The sequence below is a fragment of the Podarcis bocagei genome, assembly GCF_964188305.1.
Source record: "Podarcis bocagei genome assembly, chromosome: 3".
NCBI classification, from domain to species: Eukaryota; Metazoa; Chordata; class Lepidosauria; order Squamata; family Lacertidae; genus Podarcis; species Podarcis bocagei.
This window is the reverse complement of record NC_138127.1, coordinates 71,297,479-71,315,209: the sequence shown is the minus strand read 5'-3', so window position 1 is coordinate 71,315,209 and position 17,731 is coordinate 71,297,479. Positions and strand designations below refer to the sequence as shown.

At 46.0% G+C, this 17,731-nt stretch overlaps 1 protein-coding gene across 1 annotated transcript; it reads right to left on the bottom strand.

Annotated features, from left to right (window-relative positions):
* Positions 1-1,381: 1,381 nt before the first annotated feature.
* HSP90AB1 (heat shock protein 90 alpha family class B member 1) lies at positions 1,382-17,731 on the bottom strand. Its single transcript, XM_081186999.1, has 12 exons — positions 17,573-17,731; positions 15,623-15,775; positions 11,759-11,965; positions 10,795-10,954; positions 8,520-8,653; positions 7,490-7,804; positions 6,443-6,608; positions 5,423-5,613; positions 4,810-4,957; positions 3,704-3,972; positions 3,042-3,375; positions 1,382-1,975 (listed from the first exon to the last, which is right to left on the bottom strand). The coding sequence occupies exons 2-12, from the start codon at positions 15,773-15,775 to the stop codon at positions 1,866-1,868; spliced, it is 2,187 nt and encodes a 728-aa protein (XP_081043125.1). The 5' UTR covers positions 17,573-17,731; the 3' UTR covers positions 1,382-1,865.

Here is a 17,731-nt window from a genome sequence, read left to right as displayed (position 1 = left end):
ATCATAAGAGTTGGAAGGGACCCTGAGGATCATCTAGTCCAACCCCTTGCAGCACAGGAATCTGCAGCTGTAAGATGTTTCTACAACCCCCATGTACATCCAGGCAAGCATGATTCACAGTTCAGGAACATATTCTGGCTAGGAAAAAGCATCCAAAGGCAGTGAAGGAAATGCTCTGGACTCTCCCTCTATGAGACTGAACTATCAGCACCCCCTGCTGGAAGCAGGCTTGGCAGCAGGATCTTATTGTATGCATATGCAACTATGCATGGCTGCAGGGTGTGCCTTGCCCACAAGCCCAAAGCAGTTGACAACCCCTGCTTGCAGAGCAGATGCCAGTAATGAGAAGCATGTAAGAAATGTGACTACTTAAGAGACAGTCTCTGAACCTGTCAAAATAGTCCTACCACCTTCAGGAGACAAAACTAAGCAGGTGGATTTTTCTACAAGAGAACTGACTTGAAAATAAGTCATCTTGTTGCACAATGACAACGGGGAGCAGGGATGGGCAACATATGGCCAACAGACCAAGTGTGTTTCCAAAAGTGACTGTGATACCATACCATTTTGCTCAATGCACTTCATATGGAGGCACCCAAAGATGCTTCCCCTAACAACCTGTAGTTGGGAGTCCCCAACATGGTGCCCTTATAGCACATGCACCCACCAAGGCCAAGAGAGACCTGGAACCCATGAGAACCTGAACCCATTGAAACAGATTGAATTGCTGGAGGTTTGTTCTTGCCCAGAGCTGTTCCTCCACACTCCGTTATCTCCGTATGCCCTCTAACCAGCATGAATTGGCAATGGAAGCAGCAATGTGGGTTCCAGGGTGGGGGCTTTGGGGCACCATGAGGATCATTTTTACTCTGGCACGTATACTCATTTTTTTTGTAAGGTGTGCCCACAAGAAATCCCCTAAAAACAGATCATATTTGAGGTCTACAGTTTTGTTCCATGGCATGTTTCTGCCCAGTGTAAAAACCAATGCCACGCGGCTTTAATTCATTTATAATTTGCGGAAGAATCCTTGTAAAAACCATAAGGATTTGTTTTGAGAATCCAATGTTTGTACTGACAATTGCTGGATCTAGGATTTTTAGATGTCAGATCTGTAGTTTGATATTGGTTTAGGGGAATACTCTACTTAAGTACTCCTCATGCAAATGCAAGAGGAGCCATTTTGAGGCTGGAGTGCCCACACCACTTTCTCCGAATTCCCCATGTACACACAAGCTCAAGAAGGTCGGGGTGTTCTGGCACATGACACCTGAACTAGGAACCAGTTTCCACTCTTGATTGGGGGGTGGGGTGGCTCTCTGCACCAGTTTGTGACAAGGACCATGTGCTCCACAAGAAAAGAAATCCACCACAATACCACTTCATTGTAAACCACATTCTTTGTTATTTTAATTCCAGTAAAACAAAACCAAATACAAACAGCCAACAAGAGTACAAGTCCCTGCTCTCTGAGGACAAAGGGCAGCAGTGAGGGAGGGAGGCAAGGAGTCAACTCACTGCTCTATTAGTGGGGAGGACATTCACTGTGTTCACCTCAGCTATGGTAGGATGGATGCTTGGTGGCCCAGCAGAAAAAGGATAAAACCCACATGGGGGGAGGGAAAACCTAAAACCAGTGGGCCGGTCCCTTTCCCCTAAAGCAGCATTTTTTCTAAACAAGCAGAAAGACAGATCAGATAGATGTGAAGACCCCTTGTCACACTGGCTACCAATTATACAGGAAGGTAGTGAGAGACTGCTTACGAAGGCATGCCAGAGCACTGCCGGAGCCAGTCTTCCTGAGCAAGGCGATGGTGCAGGGAATGGATGGGGGCAAGACAGAGGGGGAGGTCAGCGCCCTCTCTTTAATCCACCTCCTCCATGCGTGAGGCATCCTCGTCTCCTTCCAGAGGGGGAATATCTTCAGAGACCGCGGCACTAGGCTCTTCAGCAGCAACCTCATCTTCATCAATCCCTGAAATAGTAAGCGTGCAATAGAATATCATTTTTAGGCCGTTCAAGGCTAGAAAGGGTCTCTTTAAGAGCCAGGCTTGCATTCCTTTCTCATTTGCAAGCAATCATTCTGCCCCCTGTGGCACACTGGTTGTGCTCAGTTTGGAGCCCTCCAAAAGCATGAGGGCCTGAAGTGAGGAGCCTCCATGGAGAGAGAAGGCTCCTCACTTTAGGCCTTTGTCCTCAAGCGTGTGGAGAGCTCAGAGCCATGACCTGTTGCTTCTCCCTGCAGGTTTGTTTACATACAAGGAGATTCAGTGCCCTAACAGGGCTTTAATAAGGCCACATATGTCGCAGTAACAAAGGAAAGACTTGTTAGCCTTATGCTGCAGTACTACAGAATGCCCTTCATGGAAGCTCCTTAGGCATATATCTACAATTTTTAGAAAAAGTGGGCAGACTAAAGAACATTTGCCAATATCCATCGCAATCTCAGTAATGCTTACAACAGCCTGGAAAGGTGCGGCAATGTTATCTCCATGTTGTACATGCTGGGGGGCAGGTACTGAGAGAACCGACATTTCCATCAGTAGCAAAGTCATAGAAAAGGTCCAATCTTAGCTTGGGCTCTCAGACCTTCACATCCACCACCCTGTGTTACAGGGCTGGAATCCTTTCTTGGTACTCCCAAAATCAATTCCAAGTCTGCTTTCCACACCAGCTACAGGCAATTTCACATCCTTCTGCTCACCAAGCCTCACTTATAAAAACACTCCCCACTGCTATACCTCTCCTGCCCTTTTCACAACAATATCACAATTCTATGTGACTAACCCACACTCATGTTTCCGCCACCACTGCCACAAGGTTTCCCCCGAGGGTAGAGAAGAATGAGTGTGCATTTGTGGGTAGAGTAACCAAGTAAATTGGACCTTCCTGAGGCCAAAACACCCAAGTTGTTTGACAAGCCCTGGATTGAATGCATCAGGGTCACAAAAAGGCTAGAAACCTCTCTTAACTGGCCATATTCCATTTCCTCAATGGCAGAAGAAATAGGCTTTGCTGCTCCCCATCTCCCAGCAACTCACCGAGCCCCAGCTTGATCATCCTATAGATACGGTTGGAGTGAGTCTGTGGATCCTCCAAGGAGAAGCCAGAGGAAAGCAGCGCTGTCTCAAAGAGCAGCACCACAAGGTCCTTGACGGCCTTGTCATTCTTGTCTGCCTCCGCCTTCTGACGCAGTGTTTCTACAATGGGGTGGTCAGGATTGATCTCCAGGTGCTTCTTGGCCATCATGTAGCCCATGGTGGAGTTGTCTCGCAAGGCCTGGGCCTTCATGATACGTTCCATGTTGGCGGTCCAGCCATAGGTGCTGGTGACAATACAGCAGGGCGAGGAGACCAGCCTGTTTGAGACCGTCACCTAGATAAGACACCAGATGCCAAATCATGAGCCTTCATCAAAAAATGGTTTTTATTATTTTTATTATTATTATTATAACCTATCTGGCAGGGTTTCCCCAGCCACTCTGGGTTGCTTACAGCACATCTAAAAATGTAATAAAAACAAGGTTTAAAAACCTCCTGATACAGGGCTGCCTTCAGATGTCTTCTAAAAGCTGTGTAATTCTTTATCTCCTTGACATCTGAAGGGAGGGTATTCCACGGGGAGGGAACCACTACCAAGAAGGCCCTCTGCCTTCTTGCCACATGTGTGTAGTCAGGCAAATAAAGGGACAAAGCACACTCACCTTTTCAACTTTCTTCTCCAGGATTTCCTTCATGAGTTTGCAAAGGTTCTCAAACTTGGCTTTGCTCTCCTCCATCTTCTTCTTCTCGTCCTCATCCTCTGGGAGCTCCAGCCCTTCTTTGGTGACGGACACCAAGGTCTTGCCATCAAATTCCTTCAGCTGCTGGACGCTATACTCATCAATGGGCTCTGTCATGTACACCACCTCAAAACCACGTTTCCTCACTCGCTCCACAAAGGCAGAGTTAGCCACCTGCTCCTTGCTCTCACCTGCAGCACAAGAAATTAGAGGAGCTAACATCAGGCTGCACATCATGGGCTCCAACAAAGCTCCATTTTTAAAGAGAGTAATGCTGCTCTCATAACAAGCATGTTTCAGCTGGTCTTGCATTTTGCTAAGCCTTGTGGATGGGGCCCCCAAACCTGGCAAGACTAGGAAGGTATCAAAACAGGAGATTTTTGCACCCAACACTCAAAACAGAGGGCACCAAGGTTATCTTCTAATAGAGACCAATATTCTAGTGCAGAGCAAATCAGGATGTATTTGGGTCTACATTTGCTGAATCTAAGCTTCAGTCCCTGTTATAAATGGGCCTCCCTTTTGCGCAATTTAATCAGCACACATTATGTGGATTGTGCAATTTAGGACCTTGAAAGGTGTGTTTTCCCATTTTTTATCATGCGCTGAGAAATTAGACTGGAACTCTAAAATTTTGAAATGGGGGCAAAGATGTGTAAAAGAATTGACAGATATTTGGAAGTCCTTCTGAATTAACTCTTACTGGTTTCACAACGTGTAATTAAAACTTGGAGGTTTTTAGCTCCTGTCTCTGGAACCATGAAGATTAGAGTTGGGTTTTCAATCTCTCTTCAATTAAAGAAAAGAGCCACCTTCCCAGAAGATCCAAGGAAGGTAATCTATTAAAGGAGAATTGACCAAAGGCACAAATAGCTCATAAATTGATGCCAGAGCAGCCAAGGTGACTTCAGTGGAAATAAAATTCCCAGGTTCCACTACAACCAAAGATTCCTGCTCAAAGGAATCATCATTCCACTGTGAGGAGACAAGGTTTGATCAGCTTTCTCCTGACAGCAGGTATTATTTACCTGTGATGTAATAGATGCTTTTCTGGTTTTCCTTCATACGGGACACATATTCGGAGAGGGAATTCATCTCATCACCGGAGTGGGAAGTGTGGTACCTCAACAGTTCTGACAGGCGTTTCCTGTTGGTAGAGTCCTCATGGATCCCCAGCTATGGACAAAGGTTGTTTTAGATGCATTTATTTGGATTTATAGATTCCAAATAGTATGGGCAAAAAAATGTCACTATTGACAGATGGGCAGCCCAACCCAGGGTGGTTGGGGAGAGAAGAACTGGACTCTAAATAAATAGGTACCCAACTGGCCAGGCTAATAAATGGACATGCAGGGCAACAGGTGTTCAGGCTAGAGTTAAGCTTTCTGATCATCTAAAATTACTGCTTAGCTTCACTCTCCACTTTTCTGAGCAGATGCTTATGGCCTGAAGATTTCCCAGCCTTTTCACAATCATGAGGACTAGAACTGTTTTTTAAAAGAACACTTCCCGTAATTAAAAGCAAAACAAAACACAGGGTAGTAGAAGCCAGGAGCAAGAAATTCTACTGCAACAGATTGTTTTGCTGCCCAAGTTACTGTGCTCAATCCAGTCTGAGACAGTGGGCTGGTCAGCTCTCACCTTGAGATTTTTGGAGAAGGCCTCATAGAACTTCTTGTAGTTTTCTTTGTCCTCCGCCAGCTCTGCAAAAAGCTCCAGGCATTTCTTGACGATGTTCTTGCGAATCACTTTGAGAATCTTGCTTTGTTGCAGCATCTCACGGGAGATGTTCAGGGGCAGATCCTCAGAGTCCACTACACCCCGGATGAAGTCTGATTTAACAAAAGAAAGGAAGAAATAAAATCAGAGACTAAACGGGACATGACAACTGATAGGTAATCTGAGTAAGGGAGTACCATTTCTTTGTTCTACATAAGTGATCCAGGGAGAAGGGACAAGAAAGTGTGTACATACATGGCAATTCAGCCTTCCCCAAAAGTGCCCTTCACAGAACTCAGCAGAAGGGCTTTGCTCATTTTCAGAGTCTCCACCCTGCAGATTTTCATATGGTTTGGTTTTCCATAGAATTACTGTATGGTTTGATTCTCTTCCTTGGACCAATGTTGTGCAGTATTATTATTTTTTTTTTTAAGGAGAGGATGAACGGGTGGGTGGCAGGTTAGGCCAGGTGGCATTTCATCCCAACCTACGAAAGCATTTTATAAGCAAAACAGTGCCCAATTGGAATGCAAGCCTCAGGTGTTTGGGAAGAACAGCGCAAAGAACTTGCAGAGGGAGCTGACCTATGTCATGACCCCCTTGCACTAATTCCCCCCTGTGCCACCACAGTTCTACAAATAGCAGAGGAAGATAAATGAGTACACTAAGCCAGGCTGGCTGGGGTGGGAGATACAGCTTTGCTAGAGATCAGCGATGGGGAACATGTGTCACTCCAATCCCCATCAGCTCCACCTAGCATGACCAATGGTTAAGGGTGATGGGAATTGTAGTCCATAAGCATCTAGCGATGCCACCTTGTTCTGGGAGTTTGAAAAACCAGAATGAAATGATACTTCAATACTGGCATTGCACAGATGGGTCAAACAAGGGTGATAAAAACAGCCCAATATTCTAAGTGAGGAACAGAGAGAGGGAGCTTACTCAGGTACTCTGGGATGAGTTCATCACAGCTGTCCATAATGAAGACGCGCCTCACATAGAGCTTGATGTTGTTCTTTTTCTTCTTGTTCTCAAAGAGGTCAAACGGGGCCCGGCGTGGGATGAAGAGAAGCGCCCGGAATTCCAACTGCCCCTCCACAGAGAAGTGCTGTGAAGTTTGGGAACATCAGATGAGCTAGTGAGCAGCCCTTTGGGGAAAACACACACTGGCAGCAAAAGTACCATAGAAAGACTTCTGTGTGGACTGGACTTGTTAGATATTCCTGGCAAAACTTGCTAGGCAAGAGGAAGCTTCAGAGACTCCACCGTGCTAGAATTTCTTGCACCCCAGTAGAGTTCAACAGGTGCCACTTATTGCACTAGTGCTAAATGGACAAGAGAAGCTGCACCTCTTCATTTGCAACCCAGAACACAGCTGGAAATGGACAAAAACTTGCCCCAGCATGGAATCTGGCAGCCATACACCTAGTTCCAATTATTTCATTCAAGAGACCCTTCTCTCCTCTAGCCTGAGGGGGTGTGTTTGTTTTTTAAACTTTTCAATGATACCTCAGTTAATACTTTAAAACATACTGCTATACTTCTACCCCCTGGGCAGCTATGAATGGGTGCAGACAACTCTAATGAAACCTAGTGACACTTAGAAAATATATCCCAGTGGAGAGCTGCAAGCTTCTTCCTCCATGAAGCGGTCTCTTCTATCCCCTTCACATAATAATGCATACATTCTTCAGTTAGGGTTGAGCTTTTTTTAAATGGAAAAACCACACTGCCAGCATGGGCTGCCATACACCTGAATTTTCCAGACATTTTGCCAATTTCTGCCTGGGCACTGCTGCCAACCACAGTATTCTGGATACGTCCAGGAAATTCCAGATGTATGGCAACCCTATATAAGTGCTCAGCTTCTTAGTTAGCAGACGCTGCTGCCCTGTATTGCCATCTTGTCTGCTACTTTCTCTGGGCCTTTGCTCAATACAGAGAACCAAGTACAGTAGATATCAGCAGTTATATATCTGCCACTCTCACCTTAACAGCCAGATGGTCTTCCCAATCATTAGTCAAGCTCTTGTAGAACTCGCCATACTCCTCCTGAGTGATGTCATCAGGGTTTCGGGTCCAGATGGGCTTGGTCTTGTTCAGCTCCTCCTGGTCAATGTACTTTTCCTTGATCTTCTTGGTCTTCTTCTTGCTCTTGCCACCTTCCTCCTCTTCATCTGAGCCCACGTCTTCAATTTTGGGCTTCTCCTCTTCATCCTTGGGGGCTGCCTCTTCATCCTCCTTCTCCACTTTTTCCTCCTCCGCCTCATCGTCGCTGATTTCCTTCTCACGCTCCTTCTCCAGCTGCAAGAAGAGAACCTTGTTACTGTACTGCAGGTTTATCAAGAGGGTTAAAGTTAAAAGGGTCAAACCTGAGCGTGGGCCATATTCAGAGAATGGGGGATTATTGTACTGTGTATGAAGCATGCACACACAGATAGGCACCCTTTGTCTTGCCAACTTCACACCTATACTTCCACCAGGTAGAGAGTATGGCCGTTCTGCTTCTCATGCTAGTCAAGGGAACAGAGTTTCAAACCACCACTACCATCGAGAATGTGGTCACTGCTTTCTCAGGCCTGTGACCAGGCCACAACCCAAGATCTGGTGTGTCAGGACCCAATATTGGGTCATGGTCTGATTTAAGGTGGCTCATTAACAGCAGCACTAACCACAATAAAAATATATAACAAAAATTAAGAAATGGATTCCCAAATCCATTTTTGTGTTGAAGGTGGGTCCCGGTCTGAAACGAAATTCAATAAATAACATCAACAGCAGTCTAAGTCACAGGCCAGTACAATGCTCCTATAAAATCCATTTCAGAAGCTGCAGGACTGCTCTACAAGTACAGGCAGTATATGAATAGTCCAGCTCTCTCTCCTGGGCTCTCCTTCATGGAGAGACTTTAGCACTCCAACAGCAGCACAATGTGGAACAGTTTCCACCATATACCTAAAAGTGGCTGTGGAAATGAAACTCCTTTGACCCCTTGGAGCAGCTCCTCTCGTATACCTACATAGAGGGTGATAGGGTAGCCGATGAACTGGGAGTGCTTCTTCACCACTTCCTTGATGCGACGTTCCTCCAGGTATTCAGTCTGATCTTCCTTCAGGTGCAAGATCACTTTGGTACCACGGCCAATGGGTTCGCCTAAAACAAAGAACAAGAGGAACTAAGCCTGGGTTGCGGAGCTGCAGTCCAAAACATCTGGGGAGCACCAGGTTGGTGAAGGCTGGTGGGAGACTCCAGAAGGCCATGTCAGGTCTGTGGTTCCTTAGAACGTGTTCCTGGTCAGAGCCAACATCTCCAGCAGGTGGAAGACTGGCCATTATTGGGGGAGGTAGTCCTTGTTTTGGAGAGGCTGATATAAAAAACTTAGTTTTTGTCTTCTAAGAGCAAGTCGTAGGTCTTAGAATTGGTAAGAATTCATTCTTAAGTGTACATATGCAGCCTAAGACTGTTCAGAGGAAACCTACAAGGCTACTAAAGGTAAAGGTAAAGGTACCCCTGACCATTAGGTCCAGTTGTGACAGACTCTGGGATTGTGGTGCTCATTTCGCTTTATTGGCCGAGGGAGCCGGCGTACAGCTTCCGGGTCATGTGGCCAGCATGACTAAGCCGCTTCTGGCGAACCAGAGCAGCGCATGGAAATACTGTTCACCTTCCCGCCGGAGCGATACCTATTTATCTACTTGCACTTTGACGTGCTTTCCAACTGCTAGGTTGGCAGGAGCAAGGACTGAGCAACGGGAGCTCACCCCGTCACGGGGATTCGAACCGCTGACCTTCTGATCGGCAAGTCCTAGGCTCTGTGGTTTAACCCACAGCGCCACCCGCGTCCTTTTTATGAGGCTACTAGAAAGAAGGTAAGAGCCGGCTGGATCAGGCCAATGGCCTATCTAGTCCAGCATCCTGTTCACAGAGTGGCTAACCGGGTGCCTGTGTCAAATTCACAAACAGGAGTGCTCTCCCTCAGCCATTGAGAGCCTTATCCTCCACAGACTTCCCTAATCCTCTTTTAAAGCCATCCAAGTTGGTGGCTATCACTGCTTTGGAGGGAGCAAATTCCAAACTTTATCTTTGTGCTATGTGAATGAATGCCTTTCTTCCTGTCCCAAAACCTCCAACATTCAGTTTCATTAGATGCCCAGGAGTTCTAGTATTATGAGGGAGAAAAACAAATTTCTCTATCCACTTTCTCCATGCCATGCTTAATTTTTCAAACTTCTATCATGTCACCTCTTACTTGCCTTTTGTCTAAACTAAAAAGTCCTAAATTTTGCAATTTTCCCTGTATTTCAGATGCAGTCCAGATTTTTATAACAACACTTGTGATATTGGCAGTTTTATTTTCAATTCATTTCCTAATGATCCTAGTATGGAATTTGTCTTTTTTACAGCTGTCGCACACTGGGTCGAAATCTTGATTGACAACTAGCGTTGCCATTTCCTCCCCCGTAAACTCAAGCTATGCACCTAATGACAATATGCAAGGACACCTATTTATAGCTGCCTCAGAAATATGAAAAGCATGAGGTGACGCAGATAATACATTTATTTTGTATCTCTTGCATCAACAGATAATTATGGTTTCTTTTTTATTTCCTTATGGAATGCTTTTGAGAATTCTGTGGTGGAGAAGAGATGCTATTTATACACTGTTTAATAAAATATTATTTAAAAGTGAAAAATGTCACTTCACGCTCAATCTGCCTCACGAAACCAGAAAAACAGAGATCCCAAATTAACTGTAAATGATGCAGGAAGTCCCAGCAACATAGCAGAGGGATTCTGGGACCAGCAAACAATGTGCTGCTGCACCATGAATGATGTCCCAACCTCCATGCTCTTTTGGAAATGACTGGAAGGTCTCCTGGGTAGCAAGTCTTTTTTGCTGGTTACTTCTCAACCTCACCAGCAGAGGGCAGAAAAGAAGAGAAGAGGAAGGATTACAGTGGTACCTCTGGTTAAGTACTTACAGGTAATTTGTTCCAGATGTCTGTTCTTAACCTGGAACTGTTCTTAACCTGATGTACCACTTTAACTAACAGGGCCTCCCCCCACCGCGATTTCTGTTCTTATCCTGAGGTAAAGTTATTAACCTGAGGTACTACTTCTGGGTTAGTGGAGTCTGTAACCCAAAGTGTTTGTAACCCGAGGTACCACTGTACTATGGTTCCTACTTTCGGGTCATGTATGAGACTGCCACATTCCCCCTTCTACTTCTAATTCAAGACAGCCTTTGAGAACCCCTTGATCACTTGCTATTGGGGGCATCTTCCATCACATACCATGGTCAGTTTTGACAGTGAAGGAGCCGCCTGCAGATGACTCCCAAGCATACTGTTCATCATCGTTGTGCTTGGTGATAACCACAACTTTCTCAGCCACAAGGTAAGCAGAGTAAAAGCCCACACCGAACTGTCCAATCATGGAGATGTCTGCACCAGCCTGTAGATGGAAAAGAGACTAGATGCTTGGAAAGGAAAGCTAACATACATATGCATACACGGAGTTTCTAAATGACCAGAAAGCTATGTTCTAGACATGAAGAGCTGGCAGGAAATAAGGCAACACCCAGGTTAGATGCACCTTTATAATGAATTTAGATTTTTTTGTTTATTTTAAAAATAGGAATTGTGCAAAACAGTGAAGCAGCTTATGAGTGAGGTGCTGTATTTTGTGGGGGGGGGGGAATGAAAATTCATAGGCAAAGGATTCAACATCCTGAAAGCCTTTGTTTAGATTATATTAAAAGCAGCCTTCTTCCTCTTAAAATCAGGGAGAGGACCCGTGGCCCTAATTTACTGGAAATCAACTCTTATCAGCCCCAGAGAACATGGCCAATGGCCAGAGATGGTAGGAATTTAAATCAGGTGGCATCAGGAGAACAGGTTTCCTACCATAAGACTATATATAAAGTGCATTGATAGCGGCTGATGAATTTCTCAGATGAGCGCATGAGACAATAATTTCCACTTATCAAGGGGATTAGATACCCTGTACAGTTCTCCTCTCCAGTAGAATGTTGTTAAATAAGCACCAATTTGCATACTTTGCATGTAATTATTTTAATTTCTAATATAGATGTTAAGTAAGAGATTCAGGTTTTCCTGCTAAAGTATCCCAGATTCTTTGAATGTGAAATTCAAGCATGCCTCTATATGCCAGATCCCTTGTCTCTCTGCTTATTTAAGTCAACAAACTAAAGTTGCTCTCCATCCTTTCCAAAAATCTCATCCACCAGTCACCCACCTGCAAGGCTTCCATGAAGGCTTTGGTGCCAGACTTCGCAATGGTGCCCAGATTGTTGATAAGGTCTGCCTTTGTCATGCCAATACCGGTGTCCACCAAGGTGAGGGTGCGATCATGGGGATTGGGAATGATATCTATCTTCAGCTCTTTGCCACTTTCCAGCTTTGAGGGATCTGTCAGACTCTCATAGCGGATCTTGTCCAGTGCCTATGGGACAAGAAAAAATAGGTAAGGATGGGATGATCGAACAATCTCAATTTCAGAATCTGTATCACTTCCACAGAACTGCATGTAAGCAAACAAAATGTTTCACGATGCTATCAGTTTTCAGATTTTACAGATCTACAAACCGTTGTCAAAGTTAACGGCATTGTTGTGACACTAAGTAGCTGTTTGAAATTTGCTATATAAAAATACAAATCTCAGTCACTTTATATTCCACATATCCAACAATAATGGCGATCAGTTGTCCTGTGATCTTTAGGTCCCCCTCCCACCCAACTTTCACTTTGTTTGCTGTTAAATTACATGGAATTTACGAAGCTTGGGGATCCAAATTGCCGTTACTGAAATGAATGAGGAAGAGAAACTTCTGAAGACCAAAGCTAACATAAATCCTTTTAATTCTCGACAACTTCTCAAAATACGGCAGAGAAAATGTTAGCATTTTACTTGTATCACCAATTCCATTTTAATGTTGTTATACGACTTTAAAAAACAATGGAGTATTTTTTTGTTTCTGTAAAAAATAGTATTCCTTGTTTTTTAAAAAAAACATTACCTAGGACTACAGGGTAACCACTGGACCTCAGGAATAACACTTATCCTAGGAAGTTCATTCTGCTCAGATATGACTTTATCATGACACAGAAGTTAACACTCTCATAAAGCAAACTTGCAACAATGATTTCTTATTTCTACTTTTTTAAACCTATTAGGCTACTGGAACATATTGGACCCCCCTTTTTTTTACTATGAGTATTTCACTTAGGCATCTTTTTGTTTGTTTTGGATTCTCATGTTTATTAGACTATTTTGAAATGTGATGCCAACACTTGCCCACACCCTTGAACTGGAGCCATGCTGAAATCTATTCCAATCATTGTTTCCAGGTAGGACTTTAACGGGGCCCACTAGAGCCAGCGATACCGTCAAAACAAAACTCTGCCGGAGGCTTAAGAAGGAACAAAGCCTGTTCCGAAAGGGATGAATAAAAACTCAGAGCAGTATGAAGGAGAGGTGAACCAGTTCCCCCAGCACTTGTTAGCACATGCCTACTGCAAAGCTGCTTCTGAGGGTGAGAGGAAGAAATGGAGCCAATGTGATCAATCCATGTCAGAACGCTGCTTCTGCATGAGAAGGCTCTGCTTAAACGAAGTCCCAGAAGCAAACCTGGCACAGGGTTGTTGCTCTCCTGGAAGGAAGAGTATGAGGACCTCCCTCTCTCTCTTATTCATAAACTAAGGAAGGTAGGAGCGGCTCAACTGGTGAGGCACACCAACAGCAAGAGTCCCCCAGTGGTTGCCGTTGATGGGAAAGGAGAGGGGCTAGGCAGTGGGGAGGTTGGGGCTACACAGCAGAACCAATCCAGCACTCCTACCATTGCACCTAGCCTTGCCCTTCCCAGGAAGTAGCAATCAACACTGCTGCTGGGCAAGCTACTCCTGAAGGGAGAATAGGAGGGAGATTTATAAAATTATTCATGATGCTAAACAATAGATAAGAGGAAACTGTGTGTGAGCTCTCTCTCTCTCTCATATATATAATACTAGACCCAACAAAATTTGGGCAGCAGATTTAGGATCAAGTAAGTATTTCAGCACACAATGCAGAATTATAGAATTTGTCATCATAAGGTGTGGCCATCGCCACTGGCTTAGAGGATTTAAAAGGGGAATATCACCAGCCATTATAACCACAAACAGCTGCTCTGTAGCAACCGGCAAACAATGGCAACATGTCTTCATGCCAGACTAAATGCATCTTTGGTTTGTTCCAGCAGCGTTTTTAAATGTAGGAATCTGTCCACATTGTCCACCTTCCTAACACTCTCAACAGATTGCATGCTATAATGTAGGCTTCCCCAACCTGCGGTCCTCCAATGTTATGAGACCACAACTCCCATCATCTATGACCACTAGCCACACTGGCTGGGGCTGATGGGCGCTGGAGTCCAACAACCTCTAAAGGGCAACAGGTTGGGAAGGTTGTCCCAATCTGAACTTCTAAGGTAACCAGTCCATGCTTTACCTAGTAAAAGATGGAAAGTGAGTGCTCACTTCTAGTTAATACCAGCAGTTGGCTTGATCAAATCTGCTAAGCCTTTTTTTCAGTATTGCCAAGATGAGGGGAAATCATTTACTGTATTTTTCGCCCTATAGGATGCACTTTTCCCCCTCCAAAAATGAAGGGGAAATGTGTGTGCGTCCTATGGGGCGAATACAGGCTTTCACTGAAGCCTGGAGAGCGAGAGGGGTTGGTGCGCACCGACCCCTCTTGCTCTCCAGGCTTCAGGAAGCTCTGCACAGAGCTGCCTGCACTCCCGGGCTCCGCGCAACCCTCCGGAGCCCAGCACGAAGCTGCGCCGGGCTCCCAAAGGTTGCGCAGAGCTGCCTGCGATGCCGAAGCTGCGCGCCCGGGATCGCAGGCAGCTCTGCGCAACCTTTGGTTGCTTCGGCATTGCTCTGGCTCCCGTTCTGGGGGCTGGGGAAGCTCGAGCTGTGTGTGTGTCTGGGGGGGGGATATTTTCCCCCCTTTATCCCCCCCCCCAAATCTAGGTGTGTCCTATGGGCTGGAGTGTCCAATAGGGCAAAAAATACGGTAATCAGATTTGAAGAAGAAAAAATCCCAAGTTTATCTGTCTATAAAGATAGGACAATTAAATCTGAATAAAATTATGTGAAAACTCAAACACACTGAGGGAAAGGAGGCATTTCTTCAAAAATAACCACTGTAAAAATACATTTTTCAAGATCAATCATTACCAAATGGCACAAAAGGTTATGTACTATGTTGTTACTATTGGTTTGGGACTGTGCAATAGATTCCATATTATACTGCTGTTATAGGTTTGATACTGGGGGCTAGGCTCTAGCAAGTGATGAAATGCACCAGGGTCTAGACTCTGGGTCCAGGAAATGCCATTCTGTGGATCACTGGGAGACCTATACCATTGTGCCCAGGGCCTGCCATTGATGCAAAGTTTTAAAGACACCCATGGCAAGCCCCACTTGCAGAGAAACAACCAAGAAAACATTGTAAGGCACCCAATTATTCCTCTGTGGCTTTCTATGCCCCACACCTTATGCCGTGTTATGGCAGGTGGGCCTTGCAAGGCAAAGTAGGACCCTGGCAGGCTTCATTTTGTCCACAGATCAGTAGTTTTGAAGCCCGCCATATTCTTTAACTTCTTGAACTCTGCAACCTACTCCATAACTGACATTATTAATATGAAAAAAGAAAAAGTAGATGTCCTAACAGCTTGCTCTTCCCAAGCCTTGCTTCTAGAAAGCTCTGAGCACTTAATAGTCTCTAAAGAAACAAAAAATGTGCATAGGCATGCTGCAATGGAGTTTTTGGATTGTCTTCTACTTTGTGTTTTTGGGATCAGGACAGAACAGGTGCGTTCTGCAACTAGAAGAAATGGCTGGCAAGTAGTGTAGCCTCCTAGACAGTATAAATGCTCTATTTAATTAAATGTTTATGGATAGCTCAACTAATGAGTGTGCACCACTGTTTGGGAAATATATGAAGTTCCAATGAGAAACTCAATTTAAATCAATTATTTAAATTCTAGATTTAAGTATTATTCCTTCTTCCACACAGCTCTTCTCCTTTCTCCCAACTCTAGGTCAACATACTCACATCAGAGGCGTTGGAAATGATCTCCCGCATAAAGATTTCCTTGTTGGAGTAAAAGGTGTTGATTATCAGGGACATAAGCTGGGCAATCTCTGCCTGGAAGGCAAAGGTTTCCACCTCCTCTTCGCCATGCTGGGTTTGGATTTCTTCAGGCATCTGGAATACAAACCAAGATGTCAGTATCTTTGTTATACAGGGTTACTAACATTTACCACAGCTTCATCAGTTGCTAATTTGTTTCCAGGTTTAATTTATGGCACTCACACTGCTGTTAAAAGCCCCAAACTAGGCCCCAACTACCTGAAAGACCACCTCCTTGCCCTACAGATCCTCTCAGGTGCTCAGATAAGCAGAGGGGGTCCTCTTGGTAGCTGTGGCACCCTCAGAAGTTCAAGTGTGGCAGCCCTTAAATTGTGGCATTCCCTCTCTAGTGGTGCATCTGACACCATCCTGCTTTTGTCTTACGCTTATCTCTTTATCCTAGCTGTTGACACTTAAATATATTCTAGGACCCACTCTAGTTGTGATTGTAACTTGTTTTTTTAAGCTGTTTTTAGTATTTTATACTACATTGACGTGATCCACCGTGGAACCTTTGTATTCAGTGAGGTTAGTATAAACTAACTCAGTAATCCTTATGACCACCTTGAAAGGCATATCCCCACATTGTCGTCCTCCTACAAACACTGGGCAGCGATAGTGACCTCCTAAAAGCTAGCTAGTCAAGTTTGCAAGAGCAAAGATGTGATGCAGAGACACTGTGTGTAGCTCAGCTACACATGCTATGTCTATAGCAAGAATGAGAAGCTGTGGTCCTCCAGTTTCTGTTGGACTGCAACCTTCATCATCCTTGACCAGTGGCCATGTTGGCAGGAGCAGGAGTCCTAACAGCATCTGGAGGCTGATAGGTTCCCCATCCCTGTTAGTCTGACACTGCATGATGGAGTCCTGAACTTCAGCTTGCTAGAGTCAAAGAAAGATTCACTGAACATTTCCTGGGACACCGCGGCTCCTGCGAACAAAAAGGACTTATCTCCTGCCAGGATTAGTGCAAGGCTGAACTAGATCAAGGCCACCGGCAGGCATCTTCTTGCATCACATGTTTTGCAGTAGAGCAGGGGGCCAGCAGGCTTAACTTCCCCGACGTTTTCATTCACTAGCCCGCCATTTGTAAAAACCCAGTTAGCAAGATTTAAACCTCTAAGTTGAAACAATGGGAATTCCAAGGTCTAAGTCCCCTCCCGTCCAATTTCTCCTGTTTTCTTAGCTGCATCTGGGATAAAAGCCGGCTGCCTGGGGAAGCCGAGGCTAAACCGATTCCCTTTCGGCACAAGGCCGAAGACCCGAGACCAGGCGAGCCATTGTTGAACCGGCCACTTAAGCCGTTAGAAGATGAACGCCATTAGGGCGGCGGCAGCAACAACCGCCACCATCCACCATGATCGGTGAGCGGGTGGTTTTGCTTCTCTTTCACACCTTCTCCCCCGCGAGGAACTGCGCTCAGCCAAGGCCGGTAAGAGGAAAAGCCGAGCGCGGGGAAGAGAAGCCGCAAGGCCTCGAGGGAGGGAGGCAGGGGCTGCGGGAGGCGCCAGGGCTCCGGGCCCTGAGAATGACGCGCTCGGGCACCAGGCCTGGCTAGGCCCACGAGCGCGCGCGCCTCTCCTCGGCCGGGTGGCGCTGGGCCCCCTCCCCCACCCACCCGCGCGCGTGTCTGCGCGGCCGATCCTGTCAGCGGCGCCTCTGAGGAAACCCTTCGCGGGGTCTGGGGCCCGACCTAGCCGAGGAAGAAGAGGCGGCGGCGACGGGCACATGGCCCCCCGGAGGAAGCAGGTGCGGCGCCGCTCCTCTGCCCTTCTACCCGCAGCATCCCTCGGGACACCGCCGTCGCCTCACGCGGCGCCCTTATTTTGGGAATGGGGTGGGTGGGGGGAATCAGCCCCCCCCCCCGCTTACTTTGATCGACGGCGGGAGATAAGCCTGGAGCACGGCCTGGTCTTGACGACAGAGATCGCGGCACAGCCAGGAGAGGAGCGCGGACCGCCTCTTGCAGACCTATATAGCGGCTGAGTCCGGAGCCTCGCGTCCCTTTGCTCCCTCCGCCTTAAAAGGGCC